The sequence below is a fragment of the Hippopotamus amphibius genome, chromosome 15 (genome assembly GCF_030028045.1).
Source record: "Hippopotamus amphibius kiboko isolate mHipAmp2 chromosome 15, mHipAmp2.hap2, whole genome shotgun sequence".
NCBI lineage: Eukaryota > Metazoa > Chordata > Mammalia > Artiodactyla > Hippopotamidae > Hippopotamus > Hippopotamus amphibius.
Window position 1 is genome coordinate 5,545,060 of NC_080200.1, and position 24,217 is coordinate 5,569,276.

Consider the following 24,217-nt stretch of genomic DNA (forward strand, 5'->3'; position numbering starts at 1 on the left):
AATATTCAGTCGGCTATGTCAGGTTCTCTCTCCGCAGCCCTTTCCGGTGTCCGAGGCCGTCTGCTGGTGTTCAGCTGGTTCTCCTCATAACTGACACCCTCGGCTCCACCACGGTTGCTATCACCGTCCTCCTCCCCTTGGGTAGCAGCCCCCTGGGTCTCGGGAGCAGCCATTACTGTGATAAGATTTTGAGGGTGAAGTGTATTCCATGTAGAGGAAACCCATGCAGAGACATGTCATTATGGAAGCATGGAAATGATCAAGTAAGAAGAATATAACAAATTAAAGTATAAGGAGAGGAGTATAATAGGAGGAAAAGTAAATAGAGGATTACATAAGGCCATGATATGGTCAAGTTTGATTGACAAATTTATTACTTTCCTATTGCTTTTATAACAAATTACTATAAACTTGCTGGCTTGACAAATTTATTATATTTCTGGAGGTTGAAAGTCCACATTGTGTGGGCAACATATCATTCTTTCTGGAAGCTCTAAAAGAGAATCTGTTTCCTTGCCTTTTCCAGCTTCTAGAGGCTTCCTGTAACTCTTGGCACCTGGCCCCCTTCTAGAAATGGCATCATTCCAGACTCTGTTTCCATTGTCATATCTCCTCCAAATCTGACTCTCTTGCCTTGCTCTTCCACAGTTAAGAACCCTGATGATTTCATGGTGTCCTATGAGATAACCAAGGAAAATCTCTCCATTTTAAGATTCTTGATCACATCTGCAAAGACACTTTTGCCATGTATGACAGCATCTTCACAGATTCTGGAGATTCTAGTGAACCTCTTGGTGGGGTGGGGCGGGGGGGGGAGGGCAGCGTTACTTTGCCTACCACATCAAACTTTGAATTATGTTATTATTTGTCAGACAGTGTAGGATCCTAAAGTTTTCTCACAGAAAAGACACCTTATCAAAACATTATGTCTACGTTATTTGATTTTTAAAAAAGGTTAAGTCTTTGGTTCAAATTTAACTTTCTTTTTTTAGATCTTTATTGGAATGTAATGGCTTTACACTCTTGCATCAGTTTTTGAGGTACACCAAAGTCAATCAGCTGTATTTATACACATATCCCCATATATCCTCCCTCCCGCGACTACCTCCCACCCTCCCCGTCCCAGCCCTCGAAGGCATCACCCATCATCGAGTTGATCTCCCTTTGTAATACAACAAATTCCCACTGGCTATCTATTTTACAGTTGGTAGTATATATATGTCTATGCTAATCTCTCTCTTTGTCTCAGCTTCCCCTTCGCCCCCCGCCCCCCGCCAACCCCGTGTCTTCCAGTCCATTCTCTGCATCTGCATCCTTATTCTTGCCTTGTCACTGGGTCCATCAGTACCATTTATTTATTTATTTTTTAGATTCCGTATATATGAGTTAGCATACAATATTTATTGTTCTCTTTCTGGCTTACCTCACTCTGTATGACAGACTCTAGGTCTATCCACCTCATTACATATAGTTCCATTTCATTCCTTTTTGTAGCTGAGTAATATTCCATTGTATATGTGCTGCATCTTCCTTATCCATTCATTTGTTGATGGGTATTTAAGTTGCTTCCATGTCCTGGCTATTGTAAATACTGCTGCAATAAACATTACGGTACATGTTTCTTTTTGGATTATGGGTTTCTTTGGGTATATGCCCAGTAGTGGGATTACTGGGTCATATGGTAGTACTATTTTTAGTTTTTTAAGGAACCTCCAAACTGTTTTCCATAGTGGCTGTACCAACTTACATTCCCACCAACAGTGCAGGAGAGTTCCATTTTCTCCACACCCTCTCCAACATTTGTTGTTTCTAGATATCTTGATGATGGCCATTCTGACTGGTGTGAGGTGATACCTCATTGTGGCTTTGACTTGCATTTCTCTGATGGTTAGTGATGTTGAACATCTTTTCGTGTGTTTGTTGGCTATCTGTATGTCTTCTTTGGAGAAATGTCTATTTAGGTCTTCCGCCCATTTGTGGATTGTGTTATTTGCTTTTTTGGTATTAAGCTGCATGAGCTGCTTGTATATTTTGGAGATTAATCCTTTGTCCATTGCTTCATTGGCAAGTATTTTCTCCCATTCTGAGGGTTGTCTTCTTGTCTTGTTTATGGTTTCTTTCGCTGTGCAAAAGCTTTTACATTTCATGAGGTCCCATTTGTTTATTCTTGATTTTATTTCCATTATTCTTGCAGGTGGGTCAAAATGGATCTTGCTTTGATGTATGTCATAGAGTGTTCTGCCTGTGTTTTCCTCTAGGAGTTTTATAGTGTCTGGCCTTACATGTAGGTCTTTAATCAATTTGGAGTTTATTTTTGTGTATGGTGTTAGGAAGTGTTCTAATTTCATTCTTTAATATGTTGCTGTCCAATTTTCCCAGCACCATTTACTGAAGAGCCTGTCTTTTATCCATTTTATATTCTTGCCTCCTTTATCAAAGATAAGGTGCCCATATGTGCTTGGTTTTACCTCCGAGTTCTCTCTTCTGTTCGATTGATCTTCATTTCTGTTTTTGTGCCAGTACCATACTGTCTTGATCACTGTGGCCTTGTAGTATAGTTTGAAGTCAAGAAGCCTAATTCCACTAACTCCATCTTTCCTTCTTAAGATTGCTTTGGCCATTCAGAGTCTTTTGTGTTTCCATACAAATCGTAAGATTTCTTGTTCTACTTCTGTGAAAAGTGCCATTGGTAATTTGATAGGGATTGTGTTGAATCCATAAATTGCTTTGGGTAGTACAGTCATTTTCACAGTGTTGATTCTTCCAATCCAAGAAGATGGTATGTCCCTCTGTCTGTTTGTGTCATCTTTGATTTCTTTCATCGGTGTCTTATAATTCTCTGCATACAGGTCTTTTGCCTCCTTAGGCAGGTTTATTCCTAGGTTGAAAACTATGTTGAATAATAATGGTGAGAGTGGACACCCTTGTCTTGTTCCTGTTCTTAGAGGGAATTTTTTCAGTTTTTCCCCATTTACAACGATGTTGGCTTTTGCTTTTTCATATATGGCTTTCATTATGTTGAGGTAATTTCCTTCTATGCCCATTTTCTGGGGAGTTTTTATCATAAATGGATGTTGAACTTTGTCAAAAGCTTTTTCCACATCTATTGAGATTATCATATGGTATTTACCCTTCAATTTGTTGATATGATGTGTCACATTGATTGGTTTTCATATACTCAGGAATGCTAGCATCCCAGGGATAAACCCCACTTGATCATGGTGTATGATCATTTAATGCGCTGTTGGATTCTGTTCACTAGTATTTTCTTGAGGATTTTTGCATCTATATTCATCAGTGATATTGGCCTGTAATGTTCTTTTTGTGTGACATCTTTGCCTGGTTTTGATATTAGGGTGATGGCAGCCTTGTAGAATGAGTTTGGGAGTGTCAGTCCTTCTGCTATATTTTGGAAGAGTTTGAGAAGGATAGGTGTTAGCTTTTCTCTAAATGTTTGATAGAATTCGCCTCTGAAGCTATCTGGCCCTGGGCTTTTGTTTGTTGGGAGATTTTAATCACAATCTCAATTTCCATATTTGTGATTGGTCTATTCATATTTTCTATATCTTCCTGGTTCAGTCTTGGACTATTGTCTTTTTCTAAGAATTTATCCATTTCTTCCACATTATCCAGTTTATTGGCATATTGTTGCTTGTAGTAATCTCTCACGCTCTTTTGTATTTCTGTGATGTCAGTTGTTACTTCTCCTTTTTCATTTCTAATTCTGTTGATTTGCATCTTCTCCCCTTTTCTCCTGATGAGTCTGGCTAATGGTTTGTCAATTTTGTTTATCTTCTCAAAGAACCAGCTTTTAGTTTCATTGATCTTTGCTATTGTTTCCTTCCTTTCTTTTTTAATTTATTTCGGATCTGATCTTTATGATTTCTTTCCTTCTGCTCATTTTAGGGTTTCTTTGTTCTTCTTTCTCTAATTGTTTTAGGTGTGAGGATAAGCTGTTTATTTGACATTTCTCTTGTTTCTTGAGGCAGGACTGTATTGCTATAAACTTCCCTCTTAGAACTGCTTTTGCTGTGCCCCATAGGTTTTGGGTTGTTGTATTTTCATTGTCATTTGTTTTTAGATATTTTTTGATTTCCTCTTTGATTTATTTAGCGATTTCTTGGTTGTTTAATAGTATTGTTTAGCCTCCATGTGTTTGTATTTTTTACAGTTTTTTTCCTGTAATTGATATCTAGTCTCAGGGCATTGTGGTCAGAGAAGATGCTTGATATGAATTCAATTTTCTTGAATTTGCCTAGGTTTGATTTGTGACCCAAGATGTGATCTATCCTGGAAAATGTTCCATGTGCACTTGAGAAGAAAGTGTATTCTGTCGTTTTTGGATGGAATATCCTATAAATATCAATTAAGTCGAGATGGTCTAATGTGTCATTTAAAGCTTGTGTGTCCTTATTTATTTTCTGGTTGGATGATCTGTCCATTGATGTAAGTGGGGAGTTTTCCTCTCCAACTATTATTGTGTTACTGTTGATTTCCCCTTTAATGGCTGTTAGCATTTGCCTTATGTATTGAGGTGCTCCTATGTTGAGGGCATAGGTATGTACAATTTTTATATCTTCTGCTTGCATTGCTCCTTTGACCATTATGTAGTGTCCTTCCTTGTCTCTTGTAATAGTCTGTACTTTAAAGTCTAATTTGTCTGATATGAGTATTGCTACTCCAGCTTTCTTTGGACATTCATTTGTGTGGAATATCTTTTTCCATCGCCTTTCTTTCAGTCTATTTGTGTCCTTTGGTCTGAAGTGTGTTTCTTGTAGACAGCATATAGAAGGGTCTTGTTTTTGTATCCATTCAACTAATCTGTGTCTTTTGGTTGGAACATTTAATCCCTTTACATTTAAGGTGATTATTGACATGTATGTTCCTATTACCATTTTCTTAATTGTTTTGGGCTTGTTTTTGTAGGTGTTTTCCTTCTCTTGTGTTTTCTGCTTAGAAAAGTTCCTTTAGCAATTGTTGTAATTCTGGCTTGGTGGTTCTGAATTCTCTTAACTTTTGCTTGTCAGTGAAATTTTTGATTTCTCCATGAAATCTGAATGAGATTCTTGCTGGCTAGAGTATTCTTGGCTGTAGGTTTTTGTCTTTCAGGACTTTCAGTATATCCTGCCATTCCCTTCTGGCCTGCAGAGTTTCTGCAGAAAGATCAGTTGTTATCCTTATGTGTTTGCCTTGTATGCTCTTTGTTGTTTTTCTCTTGCTGCTTTTAATATTTTTTCTTTATGTTTAATTTTCATTAGTTTGACTAATATGTGCCTTGGTGTATTTCTCCTTGGGTTTATTCTGTGTGGGACTCTCTGTGCTTCTTGGACTTGATTAATTATTTCCTTGCCCATGTTGGGGAAGTTTTCCACTATAACCCTTTCAAATATTTTCTCAGACCCTTTCTTTTTTTCTTCCTCTTCTGAGATGCCTATGATTCGAATGTTGGTGCGCTTAATGTTGTTACCAAGGTCTCTGAGACTGTCTTCCATTCTTTTTATGCTATTTTCTCTTTACTGCTCTGTGGCAATAATTTCCCCTATCTGTCTTCCAAATCACTTGTTGATTCTTCTGCCTCAGTTATTCTGCTGTTTATACCATCCAGAGTATTTTTAATTTCAGTTATTTTGTCGTCCATTGCTGTTTGTTTGCTCTTTAGTTCTTCTGAGTCATTATTAACTGTTTCTTTTATTTTCTGTATGTTGTTATTGGCATGTTGTATCATCTTTACTATCATTACTCTGAATTCTTTTTCATGCAATTTTCCTATTTCCTCTTCATTTATTTGGTCTTGTGTGTTTTTTCCTGCTCCTTTGCCTGCATGGTGTTTCTTTGTTTTCTCATAGTAGTCCAAACTTCAGAGGTTGCTTTTCCTGGCAATAAAGGGTTTTAAAGAATACTGTTCAAGCCCAAGACTAATGGCAGAGTGTTGAGTCAAGCAAATACTAAGTCAAGGAAATATATACATGTATAAGACACAGAAATACTGAATGCAATAGAACATAAGGCACTAGAAAGACCTGACAGAAGAACCCCAGTATGCCATCAGACAATCAAAGAGAAAACCAACAGAAATTCAAAACCAGACCCCTCACTCCCCCGCCACAAACACAAACACAAATCCAGGGAGATTTTGAAAGCTAGGATCAAATATAATAAAGAGCAAGAGTACCACCAGACAGACTGATGATTCTCAGAGTGAAATCAGACACTTATACTTAGAACTAAGATAAAGACCAAAGCTAATAATAAAAACCAAAGCAGTGTGTCATATGCAGGATAAAGCAAGGAGACAAAGCAGACCAATAATATTGCTTATAAGGAAATTAAGATAAAATAAACTAAAAAAGGATAGAAGACAGGGCAACAGAAGAGTGCAGTGTGACTGCAAATATGAAAAGAAAAAGGAAAGAAAGAAAAAAATAGAAATGTATAAAAGATAGAGAAGGAAAGAGGGTAGAAGAGATCAAGTTATCACTATAAAAAACTTAGCTAGAAATAGAAACATGTAAAAAGTCTAAAAATAGAAAGAGAAGAAAAAATAGAATAAAAAAATGTTATAATATGTGCAGATCCCTTAGGACTAGGATCTTAATTAATTAAAAAATTAAAAAAACCACACACACACTAACAGATATCCAGGGAAATTTTTAAATCTAGGATCAAATATAATAAAGAGCGATAGTGCAATCAGACAGACTGAAGATTCCCAAAACAAAATCAGACAAGTATAAGCAGAACTAAGATAAAGACCAAACCTAATAATAAAAACCAAAGCAGTGTGTCATCTGGAGAATAAAGCAAGGAAACAGAGCAGACTGATAATATTAGTTATAACTATTTTAAGATAAAAAAAAAACTAAAAAAGGATAGAAGACAAGGCAACAGAAAAGTGTAGTGTGACTGGAAATATGAAAAGAAAAAGAAAGATATAGGTATAAATAAAAGATAGAGATGAAACGAAGGTAGGAGAAATACAGTTAGCACTGCAAAAAACTTAGCTAGAAATAGAAATATAAAAATTGGCTAAAAATAAAAATAGAATAAAAAATAGAATAAAAATATGTTATAAAACATGTAGATGCCTTAGGAGTGAGATCATAATTAATAAATTAAAAACAAACAAAACAAAAACAAAACAAAACAAAAACTAGAACTCACCCCAGAATGGACCAGATCAATAGAATTAATAATAATATTTCTGTTTCCTTGGAGGCTCAGCTCTAAGTGTCCTTCTATCTGCCTTGGGCTTTTTGTATTACTCTGCGACCAGCAGAGCTTCCTTTACTGTTCGTCTGTAAGCACTGGTGTGTGGGGAGAAAGAGGGTACAATAGTGGGTCCTTCCCCTGGGAGTGAGTGAGCAGTGGCACCCTGCCTGGGTCATGGACTCTTGGGTGGCTCAGGCCAAGAGAGTGACTCCAACCGTGGCTCCTCCCCCCCTGCTACGACTCCACCAAAGTGCCCTGTTGGGGTCACAGCAGCTCAATCGGCCATGGTGGTGCCAGTTGCAGAGGGACACCAGTGGCTCAGGTGTAAACAGAATGTTTCCAGAGCTGGGTCACTCTGTGGACTTTTGGCTCTTGGCTGCAGGCACTCTAGGCCAGCCTCACCTGGGGGCCTTTGTTATCCCTGAGTGTGTTAGACAGGCCCAGAGGGGTCCTTCCTTTGTCCAACGCAGGCACCAACAGAGAGGCTACACCCTGGCTTCTCCCCCCTTCTTGTGAGTCAGCAGCATAGAGCTGCCACCATGGTGGCCCAGCTTTCCGCAGTAGGAACTCTCCACTGCAGATTTCTTTCCTCCTGTCCTCTCAGTCTGTCTCCCCACTGCCAACAATATTTCTCACCCTGATGCAGTTCTCGGGTTCCCACCATCCAGCCCCCAGCCTGCCTGTTCAGCTGTGAACTGATGTCTCATTCCGGACATGCTGAGCCATGATGCAGACCCTCCATATGTTTCTCACTCTTTCCCATCTGCCACAGCTCAGCCACTTCACCCTCTTTGAACAGTCCCAAATGCATCCCTTCTGGCCCAGGGAAATTCCCTGTTGGAGAAGGGGTTTCCCTGGCAGATAAGGGACCTTTCCCCCAATTCAGCAATCTCCCCTCTGTTTCAGATCCCCCCACCCCAGGGTGTGGGACCCATCCCTTTCCTTTCTTCTCCTCCTCTTTCTCCTTTTTTTTTCCCCCTCTGTCCTACCCAGTTATGTCAGGATGTTTGAGGTCCTTTCTGGTGTCCAAGGTCATTTTCTGGTGTTCAGGTGGTTCTCTGTGGGTATTATTGTGTCTTTTGGTGTATTCCTTAAGCATCTGTGGAGAGGGATGCATTCCACATCCTTCTACTTCACCACCATCTTTCTTCTTCCCACTCATATTTTGTTTTTGGTGTTCGTAACAGGCTCACATCAAAATTATTAATAGCAGAGATATTCTTTCTTATACTGTATTCTGGAAGAGTTTTCTAGTCATAGAGTAAATGTCTCTTAAGTTTTTGAAAACACTTATGTGTAAAGACATAGAGCCTTGCCGTATATTTGCACGTTTATTTCTTAAAAACACCCATGGGACCATAAAGCAACATTTATATAATTTTCTCTCTATCTTATTTTTTGTCTTTTTGCAGAATTGCATTTTCATTAAAAAAGCAGCTCTTTCACTGAGATCCCCAAAACTATTTCCCTGTAATCCTACACAATATTCTCAGATTGGTTATAAAATTTCCCTGTGACTTCATTCACAGTCACTTTCTCTCCCATAATGTTGTAATGTTTTCTTTCCCAAATTACTTTTCTTGGTCAGACTTATCTGAATGATGTCTATTTTATGGATCTTTCCAAAGAATCCGATTGATAGATTAATTTTACTCTCAACTTATTTTACATTTGTTTTGTACTCTTACTCTGTTTCAATCTTCAGTCTCTTATTACTTTATATTTTTTCTTTATCCTTTGATTTTATTTTGAGATGAGAGTTCAGTTCATATGCTTTAATTATTCATTTTATGTTCTTCTAAAAAAATTTTATTTCTGTCTTATTTATTTATTTATTTTAACTTTATTTTAAATATTTATTTATTTATTTATTTATTGGCTGCATTGGGTCCTCATTGCTGGGTGGTGGGCTTTATTTGCAGCAAGTGCAGGCTACTCTTCATTGTGGTGTGAAGGCTTCTCACTGTGGTGGCTTCTCTTGTTTTGGAGCATGGGCTCTAGACAGCTGAGCTTCAGTAGTTGTGGTGCACAGGCACAGTAGTTGTAGCATGCGGGCTCTAGAGCACAGGCTCAGTAGTTGTGGTACATGGGTTTAGTTGCTCTGCAGCATGTGGGATCTTTCCAAGCCAGGGACTGAACCTGTGTCCCCTGCATTGACAGGCAGATTCTTAACAATTGTGCCACTGGAAAAGTAATGCCATATCTTATTTAAATCAGAACAGACCAACAGAAATATTTCATCAGTCACTTGGGATCTGAATTCTAATGCATGAGGTCAATTTAAATATGACAGACTTAAAGAAGTCATGAGACATTCTTGTTTTGTAATAGAAAAGGCAGTGGCCAATGATCATTCATGAGTAGCATTTTTGTGAAAGCAATCAAGTCTGCCCTTTCTCCCTTCTTCTTACTGCCAGTGAAGATCATTTTTGTTCCAGGGATGTATTTCTTGGGGTTCTTCAATCCTTCAACATCTCCTATCCCAGGTGATCCCTTTGTTCTTGCTGGTATCTGTGTAAGAGAATCCAATGATGTGACACATCTTTCTCCCAAACAGATCATGGAGATTTGGCCCAGTCTTGTGTTTGCCTCCTTTTCCCCCAGAATGGCACTGGGCAACTTCTGAACAAAAATCTTGCTTTTCATCATTTTTGGGGGTGGGGGGGGAGGCAGCCACGTGAGCATGGGGGATCTGAGTTCCTGGACCAGGGATGAACAGGGATGGAACCCACGACCCCTGAATTAGAGGGACAGAGTTTTAACCCCTGGACCACCAGGGAATCTCCCATCACTCCTTTAAATATATATATATTATTTATTTATTTATTTTATTTATAGGCTGCATTGGGTCTTCATTGCTGTGTGTGGGCTTTCTGTAGTTGCAGAGAGTGGGGGCTACTCTTCATTGCAGTGCACAGGCTTCTTATTGCAGTGGCTTCTCTTGTTGTGGAGCATAGGTTCTAGGTGCTTGGGCTTCAGCAGTTGTGGCTCATGGGCTCCTTTTTAACTCATTTTTTTTTCTTTTTCCCACCTCGCAGACAGATTGATTCCCACTCACAGGCAGATGCTTCGCTCGCTCTCTCTTTTAACTATATCAGATATCTTCCACCTTAATTATGGATCAGAACCATCATCTGGAGTGTTTGTTAAAACACAGAGGGATTGCTGGACCCCACCATAGACTTCCCCATTCGGTAGGTCTGTGATACAGACAGAGGATTAGCATCTCCACATGGTGACTTGAAGCGTGCCTTGCTGACTCCTTCTTCTCCTTTTTCTGATATCACAGGTTGTAAGATTTATATCACAGTGTGAAGGCTCTCCCTACCTAATCCTTCTATTTTTCATGGATGTTACATCACAATAAATGTCTTGTACTCCAAACTCCATCTCAGCATGTGGAGGATGCAATTGACACACACACACACGCACATTCTCCATTTTTGTTCAGAGAAAGGATGCTTTTCAGAAACAACACCCCATCTGCAGTTAGTATAGTGTGGATGCCATTCTCTGCTCCTTAGATATTTCAAGTTATTTTCATAGCACCAACACCTGTCTTCTTTCTCGTTTTCAGCCTTTAAAGCTCTAACATTGGAAATATAGGAGGCTTCTAGAAATTCTGACACTCTCCCTTCTTAAAATTTAATTGGCCATGGGATTGCTGGGTCATGTGGTAGTTCTATTTTTAGATTTTTAAAGAAACTTTATACTGTCCTGCATAGTGGCTGTACCAATTTACATTCCCCCAAACAGTGTAGGAGGATTCCCTTTTCTCCACACCCTCTCCAGCATTTACTGTTTGAAGATTTTTATGATGGCCATTTTGGTGGGTGTGAAGTGATACCTCATTGTAGTTCTGATTTGCATTTCTCTAATAATTAGTAATGTTGAACATCTTACCTTGTGCCTTGGCCATCTGTATTTCTTCTTTGGGGAAATGTCTATTTAGACCTTCCACTCAATTTTTTTGGGGCGGGGGGGTTTGTTTGTCTTTTTGACATTGAGCTGCATAAGCTGTTTGTATATTTTGTGGATTAACCACTATATGGGAAAAGAATCTTAAAAAAGAGTGGATGTAAGTAAATGTATAAATGATTCACTTTGCTGTGCACCTGAAAATAACACAACATTGTAAATCAACTATGCTCCAATAAAAAGAAAAAAAAAAGAAAATGACACTTTCTAATTGTGAAAAAAAACTGCATATATTTCAGTGTACTTGTTCCTTCATCTCTCTATAGATATTTTAATTGAACCAATTTTTTACTATTACAAAGAGTCCAGCAATAGAAATCTTTTTATTATACAAATGGACATAGACCTCTGTTACTATCTCAGTAGGATAAGTTCCTAAACATGATATAAATATATAAAAGAGTAAAAAAAATTAATCAGTTGTATCTTAACTAAGTTGAGCTAAGGTTGGCCACATCACGTCTGTCACATAACCATCAAGAATATGACTGTTCATATAAAGGAATGAAATTGAGTTATTGTAAAGAGGTGGATAGACCTAGAGACTGTCATACAGAGCAAAGTAAGCTAGAAAGAGAAAAATAAATATTGTAAGGTAACTCATATATATGGAATATAAAAAAGATAGTACTGATGAACCCAGTGACAGGGCAAGAATAGAGATGCAGATGTAGAGAACAGACGAGAGGACACAATGTTGGTGGGGGCGAAGGGGAAGCTGGGATGAAATGAGAGTAGCATTGACATATATACACTACCAAATGTAAAATAGATAGCTAGTGGGAATTTCCCGCATAACATAGGGAGATAAACTCAATGATGGGTGATGACTTAGAGGGTCAGGACAGGGAGAGCAGGAGGGAGTCGTGGGAGGGAGGGCATATGGGGATATATATATAAATACAGCTGATGCGCTTTGGTGTACCTCAAAAACTGGCACAAAAGTGTAAAACTATTATATTCCAATAGAGAGCTTAAAAAAAAAAGAATATGGCTGTCACATGACCATCAGGAATGTATGAAGTATATGTGTACTCTACAGAAACAGAACATTCCCCAGACCATGACTCTCATTGATTTTTCCCCCTGGAATTCGATCAGATATGTTCTAAATGCAGGTTCCCAGTTTCAGTTCAATGTAACCAATCCATATGTACATGGCAGCATTGTAAAATATTTTATAGCCCAAACTTATTTTGTTGAATAGCCTCCTTAATTAAGTTGTTCTGTCGGATTTGAAGATAATCATGGTTTGTCATTTTTCTAAGCATTCCTCTGTCTCTCCACAGAATTCTGTCCAAGAACTACCAGTATGTTCTGGCCCTGGCTTTTGCTATTGATGAAATCAACAGGAACCCCCATCTTTTACCCAACATGTCTCTGGGATTTGATCTCTATAATGGCCTGCACAGTGAATGGAGGACATTGGAAAGTTCCCTCATTTGGCTCTCAGGATTGGATAAGGACATCCCTAACTACACTTGCAGAAGAGAGAGAAAGTCCATGGCTGTGCTTACAGGAACAACTTGGGCAATTTCTGTGCAGATTGGGACTCTGCTGCAACTCCACCAATTTCCACAGGTGAGGCTGGTTGGGATAAGGAGAGATGAAACCATGTCTTCTTTGGTGCCATTCTCAGGGGCTTAAAGAACATGAAAAAAGGAGATTGAGTTTATGCATCTTTCAAAGGCTATAGTCTCAAAGGGTAAGTGTATAAAGTCTTTTAAAAATTTTTTATTGTATATTGGAATATCATTGTTAACAATGCTGTGTTAGTTTCAAGTGTACAGCCAAGGGATTCCAGGATACATAGACAAGTATCTATTCTTTTTCAAATTTTTTTTTCCATTTAGGTTAGTAAAGAATATTGAGCACAGTTCTTTGTGTTATACAATAGGTCCTTGTTGATTGTCTATTTTAAATATAGCAGCAGTGTGTACATCTTGGTGTTATGAATACCTTTTTTTGTTTGTTTGAAGTAGAAAAGATGAGAGGGAAGGAGACAAAGTGATTTCCTGGAATTCTGGGTCTGATCAGTTATTTTCTATCTAGAAAGGTTGTGGTGAATAGGAAATGATAGAAAATGAAATGATACCAGATGAAGTAACTCAGAGAAAGACAAATTCCATATGATACCACTGATATGTGGAATCTAAAATATGACACAAATGAGCATATCTATGAAACAAAAACAGATTTACAGGCATAAAGAACAGACTTGTGGTTGCCAAGAGGGAGGGGGGAGGGGGATGGGGAGGTTTGGATTGGGAATTTGGTATTAGCAGATGCAAACTATTATATATAGATAGATGAATAACAAGGGTTTACTGTATGGCACAGGGAAATATATTCAATATCCTGTGATAAACCATAATGAAAAGAATATTAAAAAGAATACACACACACACACACACACGTATAACTGAATCACTTTGTTGTACACCTGAAACTAACACAACAATGTAAATTAACTATAATTCAATAAAATTTTAAAAAGTCTTCCTTTCCACCACTTCCAGGTGCTGCTTTATAGACTTCAAAACTTTTTGATTGTGCTTTTTCAATGGTCTTCCTCATCTGCCTCCCATTTTCTTTCCCTTTAGCTTACATATGGTCCTTTTGATCCTATTCTGAGTGACAAGGACCAGTTTCCATCTCTCTATCAGATGGCCCCCAGGGACACTTTCCTGGCCCTTGGCATGGTCTCTTTGATGCTTCATTTCAGCTGGACCTGGGTTGGGCTGGTCGTCTCAGAAGACAAGAAAGGTGTTCAGTTTCTCTCAGCCTTGAGAAGAGAGATGGACTTCTGCAATCTGTGCAGCATTTGTGGAAATGATTCCTGTCACTGACAGGTCCTATTTCTCAATGACTTGGGCCTATCATCTCCGCATCAAACAATCATCAGCAAATGTAGTTATCATTTATGGTGATACTGACTCCCTGATCAGCTTGAGCTTCTCTAAATGGCAGCTTTTAGTGACATGGAAAGTGTGGGTCACAACATCGCAGTGGGACTTTACCAGCATTCAGAGAGATTTCCTCCTTGACTCATGTCATGGGTCTTTCATTTTTTCACACCACCATAATGAGATCCTTGGTTTTCAAAATTTTATGCAAATGGTCAACCCTTCCAAATACCCAGAAGACATTTACCTCAATAAGTTGTGGTTCATCTCTTTTGACTGCACTGTCTCTGAGTCTGACTGTAAAACTTTGGAGAATTGTCCACCCAATGCCTCCTTGGGATGGCTGCCTTGGCAGAATTTTGATATGGCCACCATGGAAAGGAGTTACAATGTGTACAATGCTGTGTATGCTGTGGCTTGGACCCTTCACAAGATGCTCCTTCAACCAGTAGAAATGCAGTCAATGGGAATTGGGGAAAGACTGGCATTATCTCCCTGGCAGGTAATGTCTTTTCAATTTAATGGCTTGTGCTTCCATAAGTGTGACTTTCTTATGGGGTTCCAAGGCTGATGAAACCAAGTAGTCAGGATTCTTTCTCCAAAAGCACAAGAGTTTTTGGACATGTTACAAGCTCTCAGAGATAGTCTGGGGTATTAAAAGTCTTAAAGAAGAAGGTGCTGGGGCAAAAAAGAAATGAGCTCTGAGTAAATATCAATGCTTTGCATTACAAAGAATTTTAACGTCCTGCCTCCCACATGTTTTCAGTAGGAAATATTTAGACTTTTCCCGTGAAGCTCTTTAATGACAACAGGAAAAGAAATAGTTATTTAAGTGCCTCTTCTGTTCTGAACATTAGGGTGCATACTCTGCATAAATGATCTGATTTAATTCTGCAACCACTTTAGGTATTAATAACTTCATGTTGCAGATTGATGGTCTGTGAAAATTCAAAGAGTGAATGCATGGGGCTAGATTTAACTATCTAGTTGAGAGTTATCTGAATCCCATACTCACTGATTTTCTTTTTCTTGTTTTGGGGCCATTTTTCTCTTCGAAGTAACTGACATATTAGAAACATTATGGCATTTTAATGCTCCACATTCTTTCATATGTTTCATGTCATTGGATTCGTGTAATGAAGTTGCTTTATGAAAGCAATGGCTACAGAAAATGAGGGGCTTTCCCCAAAGCAGGTTTTCCATCTTTAACATGGGACACACTTTATTACAAACTGATGCATTTCTTTTAGCTACACCCCTTTCTCAGGAACATACAGTTCCAGAATCCTGCTGGTGAGCCAGTGAATTTGGATGAAGGAAGAAAACCAGATATGGAGTATGCCCTTCCCAACTTTTGGAATTTTCCAGAAAGTCTTGGACTGAAAGTGAAAGTGGGAGAGTATTCTCCACATGCTCCACCAGGCCAAGAATTATCTTTATCTGAGGACATGATAGAGTGGACCTCAGGAATTACAGAGGTGTGCAGGACCCAATCACAATGATTTACACTACATGTAAATAACAAATTTTGTGGTGGGTGTTTTGCACCCTTTCAGAGCTTAGTAGAGGGCCACATATGGACCTTTCACAACTCACTTCTAACTCAAGAAGTTTTCTGACTTACCAATTGTTCAATGGATAAAAGCAGAACACATTTATTCAACCATATGTTTCCAAATGATTGTATGTTTTCTATCATACAATCTATATGGCATCCAATACATGAGTGAGATTTAGGTGTTTAAATATGAAATATGTTAATGATTCAGTACTCTAAAACACTCTTGTTATTGTAAAATTGCGTGAAATAACAAGTGTTACCAACAAGTATCTGATTTTCTCCGGACTCCCATCTGTATGTAGTGAGACCTGTGGTCCTGGATTCAGGAAAACCCATCGGGAGGGACAGGTGCCTGTTGTTTTGATTGTGCTCCCTGCCCAGAGAATGAGATTTCCAATGAGACAGGTAAGAGTGTGCCTTAGAGGAAACACTCCACCTCTATTTTAAATCCACCATTCATCAGAGAAATGGAAAGGTCTGGATGAGAACTGCAGGTTAAAAATTCTTTCTTTCTTCATTTAGTCATTTAATTCATTTAGCTTTTCAACATTTATAAGCAATACTATTTCCCCCCTGAAACGGCACACTCTGTCTCTCTGCCTTAAACTAGCTTGTGTTGAATCACTAGATCAAATTGGACAAAATTAACGTCTATACAATGTTGGGTCTGTTCAGGTGTAAACATGGTTGGTTTATCCCTCCAATATTGCAGTGTTCTTTTATTTTTCTAAATGGTGTTTTAAAAATTTATTTAAAAAGAATTTCAAATTTTTCATTACATTCATTTCTAGGTATTTCCTACTTTTAAGATTTTGCAACTGTCATTTGTTTAAATGTTGAATGTCCTGTGACTCGTAGGTAGAAATAAAAATCTCTTTGTCTATTAATCTTGTATTCAGCCAACAGTAAAGTCATTCATTCATTCAAGAATTTGTCTGGATTTTATATTTACCCAGTAATATCACCTAAAAATAATGTCAGCTTTGTTTCTTCATTTCTAGTAATGTACTCTTTTTTATTTTTTCTTTTTTTGCAATGCTGAATGGCTTCTGGGACCTTGGATCAACAACTGGGGATTGAAGTTGGGCCATGGCAGTGAAAGCACTGAGTCCTAACCATTGGACCTCCAGAGAATTCCCATAATACACTCTTTTATTTTCCGGCCAATATTGCATTAGGTCGGTCTTCTAGTGTCAGGTCTAGTGGAATCGCTACTAACATTGCTTGTAAACAACACATAATTTAAAAAGGAACTATAATAAAATTAGAAAACGTTTTCAATTGAAAATACTACTTATAGATCTTATGTGGTATAGGAGTTAAAGCTATCCTTATAGAGAAATGTGTAATCCTAGATTATACACATTTATATGTTATTTACTATTATATTAAAAGTAGAAAGATTGAAATTTTAGTTTTCAACCACTCACTACAAGGTCAAAAGAGAATAGTAAATTAAGCACAAAGAAAATAGAAGATAAGAAATAATAAGTAAGAAGAAAAACAATAAAATACAAAGCAAACATAGAGAGAGGATAAAGTTTGTTTCTAGTAAATGACAAAAGTGATAACTTCTTAGTACAACTGATCAAGAAAAATATTGCAATAAACATTATCAAGACTGAAAAGGAAGTAATCCATGTTGATAGTAGGGAAAATTTTTTAACATCAAGAAAACATGAAAAACACTGTGTCAAAAAAGTGAAAATTTAGATGAAATTCAAATTTCCAGGAAAATCAAAGTTACCAAAACTGTCTCCAGAAAAACTGAAAAATCAAAACAGTGTCATATCTATTACATAGATTGAGTTCATAGTTTAAAACATTTCCACTAAATTTTATTGTGGCTATTTGGTAGAATACTGGTGCATTCTACAAACATTCAAGAAAGATATAATACATGTTTATTCAAACTCTTCCAGAAAATTTAATAAATGGGAAATTTTTTCTGTTTCACTTTGTGAGAATAGCTTAACTTGGTACCAAAATTTAACAAAATCATTACAGGAAATGGAATTTATAGGCCACTCTGCTTCATGAAATAAATTCATGTATCCTAAAAAAATTAGCATTTTGTATTCCTCTGTATTTTATAAAAAGGCTGTTTTATGACCAATTTGCTTCATGCAACACAATTCAGTACATGGGTCCCTGAAAAGGGACAAATAACAATCTGAACTATAGGGGAAAAAAATCCCACATATACTAAAATTCAACACCCATTCATGATTTAAAACCAAACATCACCAACAAGAACAATTCTTACAAAATCAAGAATAGAGGAAAACTGTCTTAATCCCATAAAGAGTGTTTACAGAATACTAAAGGAAATGTCACACTCTATGGTTCAGTGTTGGAAGCAAGGATAAGATAAGAATGTCCAAAGTTAGTGATTCTACTAGACATGACACTAGAAGTCCTGCCGAATGCAATATTGACAGGAAAAGAAATAAAAGGAAAACATTACTGCAAATGAAGAAGCAATGCTGACATGATTTTCAGATGATATTGTCTAAGTATGTAACCCAGATAAATTGATGAATGAACGAGTTTAGGGATGGCCGAATACAAGCTTAATGGGCAGATTTTTATTTCTAACTACCAGTCATGGAATATTGAAAATTTAACCTTTAAAAATGATATTTGCAATTATTTGAAAAGTATGAAATGCCTAGAAACAAATCCAGTAAACATTTTGAAATAATTTTGTCCATCAAATTATAAAACAGTATATAGGAAAATAAAAGAACAATGAAATATTGGAGGGATATACTAACCATGTTCATAGCTGAACAGACTCAATATTATGTAGATACTAAGTTCATACAATTTGATCTATGAATTCAATAAAATTGCACTTAAAATTCCCACACGTTGGTATAAACACACACACACACACACACACACAATGGAATACTAATCAGCCATAAAAAAGGAATGAAATTTTGATATTTGCACCAATATGGATTGAATTCAAGGGTATTATGCTAAGTGAAGTAAGTCAGACAGAGAAAGACAAACACTGTGTTACATCACTTATATGTGGAATCTAAAAAATACAACAAGCTAGTGAGTATAAAAAGAAAGAAACAAACCCACAGGTATAGAGAACAGATCAGTGGTTACCAGAGGAGAGAGTGCAAGGGGGAGGGGCAATGTAGAGATAGAGGATTAAGAGGTACAGACTATTATGTATAAAATAAGCTACAAAGATATATTATACAATGCAAGGAGTATAGCCAATATTTTATAATAACTATAAATGGAATATAACCTTTAAAGTTTTTGAATCACTATATTGTACACCTGAAACATATAATATTATACATCAAATATACCTCGATAAAATAAAATAAAACAAAACAAAATACACACCTACACATAATTTCCCACATATTTTGTTGTGGAAATTACAACTTACAAAATTCATATGGAAATTATCAAAGAATAGCATAGCTACAACAATCTTGAAGACAATGAATGGCCTGAAGGACTTACTTTACATGATATCAAATATCATAACATCACAGTTGTATCCTTTTACCCTAAGGATAAACAAGAAAACCAGTGGAATCAAATGGCAAATTTACACATAAACTGGTCCTATGGGGACTCATATGGACGTCTGATTTGCAACAAGAAAGCGTTAGGAGTAGAGTGAAAATGGAGGACTCTTCAATAAACAAGGTGGGGTAAATTGTCTCTCTGTGTGGAGAAAACAATGACTGTAACCCTGGCTCACACCATCCACAAGAACCATTATCGGGCAGATTGCAGCTCTACACGTGAAAAGCAAGAAATGTTAAAGGAATACGTAGAGGAATAAGTGATGCCTTAAGCAGAAGGAAAAGACAAGCATTAATACCTATGGGAAGTTTCATTGAGTTTTGTATATTGATATTGTATCCTCTATCTCCCTGAATTCACTCACTCGTTATAATCATTATTAGTGAGTTTCTTTTTTACTTAATTTAATTTTTTGTTGGAGTACAGTTGATTGACAATGTTGTGTTAGTTTCAGGTGTACAGCAAAGTGATCCAGTTATGCATATAGATAGATCTATTCTTTTTCAGATCCTTTTCCCACATAGGTTGTTAGAGAGTATTCAGTGAGAGTTCTCTGTGCTATACAGTACGTCCTTGTTGATAATCTATTTTATATATAGTAGCGTGTATATGTTAATCCCGACCTCCTAATTTATCCTCACCCTGACCTTACACCTTTGGTAACTATAGGTTTGTTTTCTAAGTCTGTGAGTCTGTTTCTGTTTTATAGATAAATTCATTTGAATCAGTTTTTAGATTCCACATATAAGTGATATCATATGACATTTGTCTTTATCTGACTTACTTCACTTAGTATGATAATCTCTAGGTTCATCCATGTTGCTGGAAATGCCATTATTTCATTCTTTTTATGGCTGAGTAATACTCCATTGCATATATATACCACATCTTCTTTATCCATTCATCTGTGAAATGATATTTAAGTTGCTTCCATGTCTTGGCTATTGTGAATAGTAAGCTATGAACATTAGGGTGCATGTATCTTCTCAAATTACTAAATTTCTATACTTGAGCAATCAACATTCAAGAATAAAATTAAAGAAATAATCCATTTATAACAGCCTGAAAATGAAAAATAATTAGGGATGAATTTAATGAAGAAGTGTGAAATTGATACTCCTAAAATTATAAAATGTTGAGAGAAACTAAGGAATTAAATAAATGAAAAGAATTTTAAAACTACCTGTGGGAGTGGAACAATTGGAGAATGGCATGAAGATTTGGGAATCTTAAAAATTAGAGCAGAGGTAATCAAAGTAGGTAAGACCAAGGTTTTAGGGGGCCTTTTTCATCTTTCTAAGAGTGCGGGGTTTTTAGTGGATGGTAATCATGATCACACTTACATTTAGAAATATCACTGGTGCTGCTGCACTGGGGCAGGAGCCAGAGTAAAGAGTTGTGCTAACATAGGAGAGAAGTGACTAGACTCTTAGCAGACATAGTGGAAATGAAATCACTATGAAATGTATTTGAGATCATTTTAGATGGCAGAAAGAGTGTCATTTAGAAATTCCCTGGGAATGAGGTCTATGACGTGGTCACCTCTGTATCTCTGGAACTTAGCAAATTATCTGTCTCATGGTGGTTTCCCGATAAGTGCTTGCTCCTTGGATGAATATCCTTAGGTCATGGCTTATAGAGGTATAAATTAGTGAGATAGGGAGCAATTTGAATTTCTTGTGAGAAAAAAACTATTCTCATGAATATGTAGGATAAATGCTGAGCAGCATGAGAGCTTTGTTTACTTAACCGTGAAGAAGGAGCACAGAGATAAGCAAATTCTCTTACACTGTTGGTAGGATCGTAACTTGGTGCAGCCACTATGGAAAACAGTATGGCAGGCCCTTAAAAAATTAAAAATAGGGCTACCATATGACCCAGGAATCCCACTCCTGAGCATATATCCAGAAAACATGAACACTTTAATTTGAAGATACATACACTCCAATGTTCCTAGCAGCACTATTTACAAATAGCCAAGACATGGAAGCAACGTAAGTGCCCATCAACAGATGACTGGATTCAGAAGATGTGAGATAGATATCTATATCTATATATCTATATCTATATCTATATCTATATCTATATCTATATCTATATTTAAGTAACTAATATTCCATTATATATATAATGGAAAATTATCCATAAAAATGAATTAAATATTGCCATTTGCAGCAACAGAGGTGGACCTAGAGAATATTATGCTTCGTGAAGTAAGTCAGACTAAGGCAAATACTGTATGATCTCACTTAAATGTGGAATCTTAAAAATGATACAAATGAATACAAAACAGACACTGACACACAGACACAGAAAACAAATTCATGGTCTCCAAAAAGGAGAGGGAGAGAGAGAGACAAATTAGGAGTATAAGATTAACACACACAAACTACTGTGCATAAAAAGGATTTACTGTATAGTATAGGGAATGGTAACCATATCCTGTAATAACCTATAATAGGATACAATCTGACAAAAAAAGGAATTACTTTGCTGTACACCTGAAAAAAACACTATGTTGTAAATCAGCTATACTTCTATTAAACATTTTAATAAAAGAATCTGTTTCAATCGGGTCAAATAAAAATAGATGGGCAGTATAAATTGGAAATCATTCCCTGTAGAGGATTCATAAATTTGGTGTTTAGAGCAACAAAGGAGGAACTTTGGCTATCCTTGTCCAGTGCCCCTCTTTGGGGCCAGTGAATAAAGGAGAATTAATGAACTTGGCTGATGACAATTTGCATTTCTCCCCAGATATGGATTGGTGTGTGAAGTGCCCAGATCATCAGTATGCCAACAGAAACCGAGATTGCTGCCTTCTAAAAGTCATGGCCTTCTGGGACATGAGGACACCTTGGGGATAGCCCTGGTCTGCACAGCTCTGTGCTTCTCTGTCCTCACGGCTGTGGTCCTGGGGGTCTTTGTGAAGCACCGAGACACTGCCATTGTCAAGGCCAACAATCGCACTCTTAGCTACATCCTTCTCATCTCCCTCACCTTCTGTTTCCTCTCCTCTTTACTCTTCAATGGCCGTCCCAACACAGTCACCTGCATCCTTCGACAAATAACATTTGGAGTTGTTTTCACTGTGGCTGTTTCCACTGTCTTGGCCAAAACCATCACTGTGGTTGTAGCCTTCAAAGTCACTGCACCAGGCAGACGGATGAGGCAGTGGTTGGTGTCAGGGGCACCTAACTCCATCATTCCCATCTGCTCCTTTATCCAACTGACTCTCTGTGGCATCTGGCTCGGAACCTCCCCTCCCTTCATTGACATAGATACTCACTCTGAACATGGCCACTACCATTGCTGGTAGTAGTTCCTCAGACGTTCTTCCGTGGTTTCCAACCTCAAGCCACCAATAAAGAGTTTACGGATTTGTTCGTCTTCTCTCTTTTGCCTCTTCAGAGGAACAGGTTTTCAAGTTTTCTCCATCGAGGGTTCACTTGCTTCAGCCAGCTATCCCACAGCTGAGGTTGATGAGAGAGATCTCCGGGGGCCAGTCGGGGATGAACACAGACCTGATGGGTCCCAGCCCTGCAATGAGAACCTCTACTACTCCAGGGAAACACCTCTGGGAGCACCTCCATGGGGACCTGGTGACGCTGCTACTGACTCCGGAGATGCTGCCACCCTTGAATCAGTCTTGAGCACCTTTCATTCTTCCTGCAAAACACCATTTCAATAGAGTGACCTTCCCTGATCTAGGCATCAAAATTAATATTGCATTTTCTCTATTAATTTTTCAAATTTTGTATTGTATGTATATTATCAGCTCTTTATTTTCTGTTGATTTTCTCCCTGAGTTGGATTTCCAAAGGGAAGATTAATATGGACTTTAATGGTTTACACTGACACTCACTTAGGCACTTTGCCCTTAGTAGAGGCTCAGATATATTTTGTTGAAAGAAACTATTCAAACTCCAAAAAGATACTTTCTAAAGTGTTCTCATAAAAGCACTCAACTAAAGTTATACAATGATATCACCTGTTTTGTGGTAGACTGAAATCAGTTGTCACTATGATTTTACATTCTTTCTCTCTTAATCCATTTAAGATTCTAATCACAATAATCTAGCTAAAATGTAAATCTAATCGCTTCACACTTTCTTTTAAGTCTATCATTTTTGTCTGTCTATTTTTAAAGGTAGAAAATAAAAATATCATTTTCTACCTGTTGTCCTGCCATAATTATTAACACTACCCCTTTCAACACTCAGTATTCCCAGTTTGGAAAGAAAATCACTCAATCCTCCCATTTACAGAGCACCTATTAGATGCCAAGTTGTGGACTAAAATCCATGATTCAGAATTTCACTTCACAAAGTCATTGCTCCAGTTTATTTGAAGGCTAATGAAAGAAAAGCGTGTTTTTGTTTGTTTCTTTGGGGGTTTTTTGCACTCTAATCCTAGGTTTATTCAACAGAATTCTTTTACTCTACACAATAAAGTACAAACATATTATCTAAAATGATACAGTTACAAAATTCAGAACAGAAAATTTATGGTACTGACTGCACAATAAAAGCCAAAAAAGCAATGTACACTTTGCCAAGGTAACCTGCACGACCACCATGAATCCAGCAAAACGGGGTGGGGGGTGGTTCTGTGATGACCCGGCAGAGCTGTCTCTCAACTTACCAATTTCAGAGAGAAAGGGGGACGCGCGTATGTGTGTGCGTGTGTGTGTATGCGTGCACGTGCCCGCACATGAGTACATGTGAAACGAATCATTTGGGACCAATAACAGGGGGTATTTGACCCTAGAGGTCAGAAGAGGACTCAAGCAGGGGAGCAGGACCAGGCTAACAGGAATGGCAGTTGTGTAAAAGCACACCCTTTCCTGTGAGACCCAGAAGGCCAATAGGTTAGGGCATGACCAGGGCACCAGAGCGGCCCCCAGGTCATCGGTGGGATGGGAAAATGTGCTCCCAGGCTGGGGTGTACCACCACCTGGAGCCCCCTGCTCATCTCTGCTGGCTTTGCCACTTAA

General features: G+C 37.7%; 1 protein-coding gene across 1 annotated transcript; it reads left to right on the forward strand.

Annotated features, from left to right (window-relative positions):
• Window positions 1-249: 249 nt before the first annotated feature.
• On the forward strand, window positions 250-22,874 carry LOC130837221 (vomeronasal type-2 receptor 116-like). Its single transcript, XM_057710039.1, is given in 10 exon segments — window positions 250-263; window positions 12,477-12,768; window positions 13,791-13,990; window positions 13,992-14,595; window positions 15,344-15,579; window positions 15,945-16,003; window positions 16,006-16,059; window positions 21,979-22,065; window positions 22,068-22,520; window positions 22,633-22,874. Coding segments are annotated over 10 exon segments (2,241 nt in total).
• The last annotated feature ends 1,343 nt before the right edge of the window (window positions 22,875-24,217 follow it).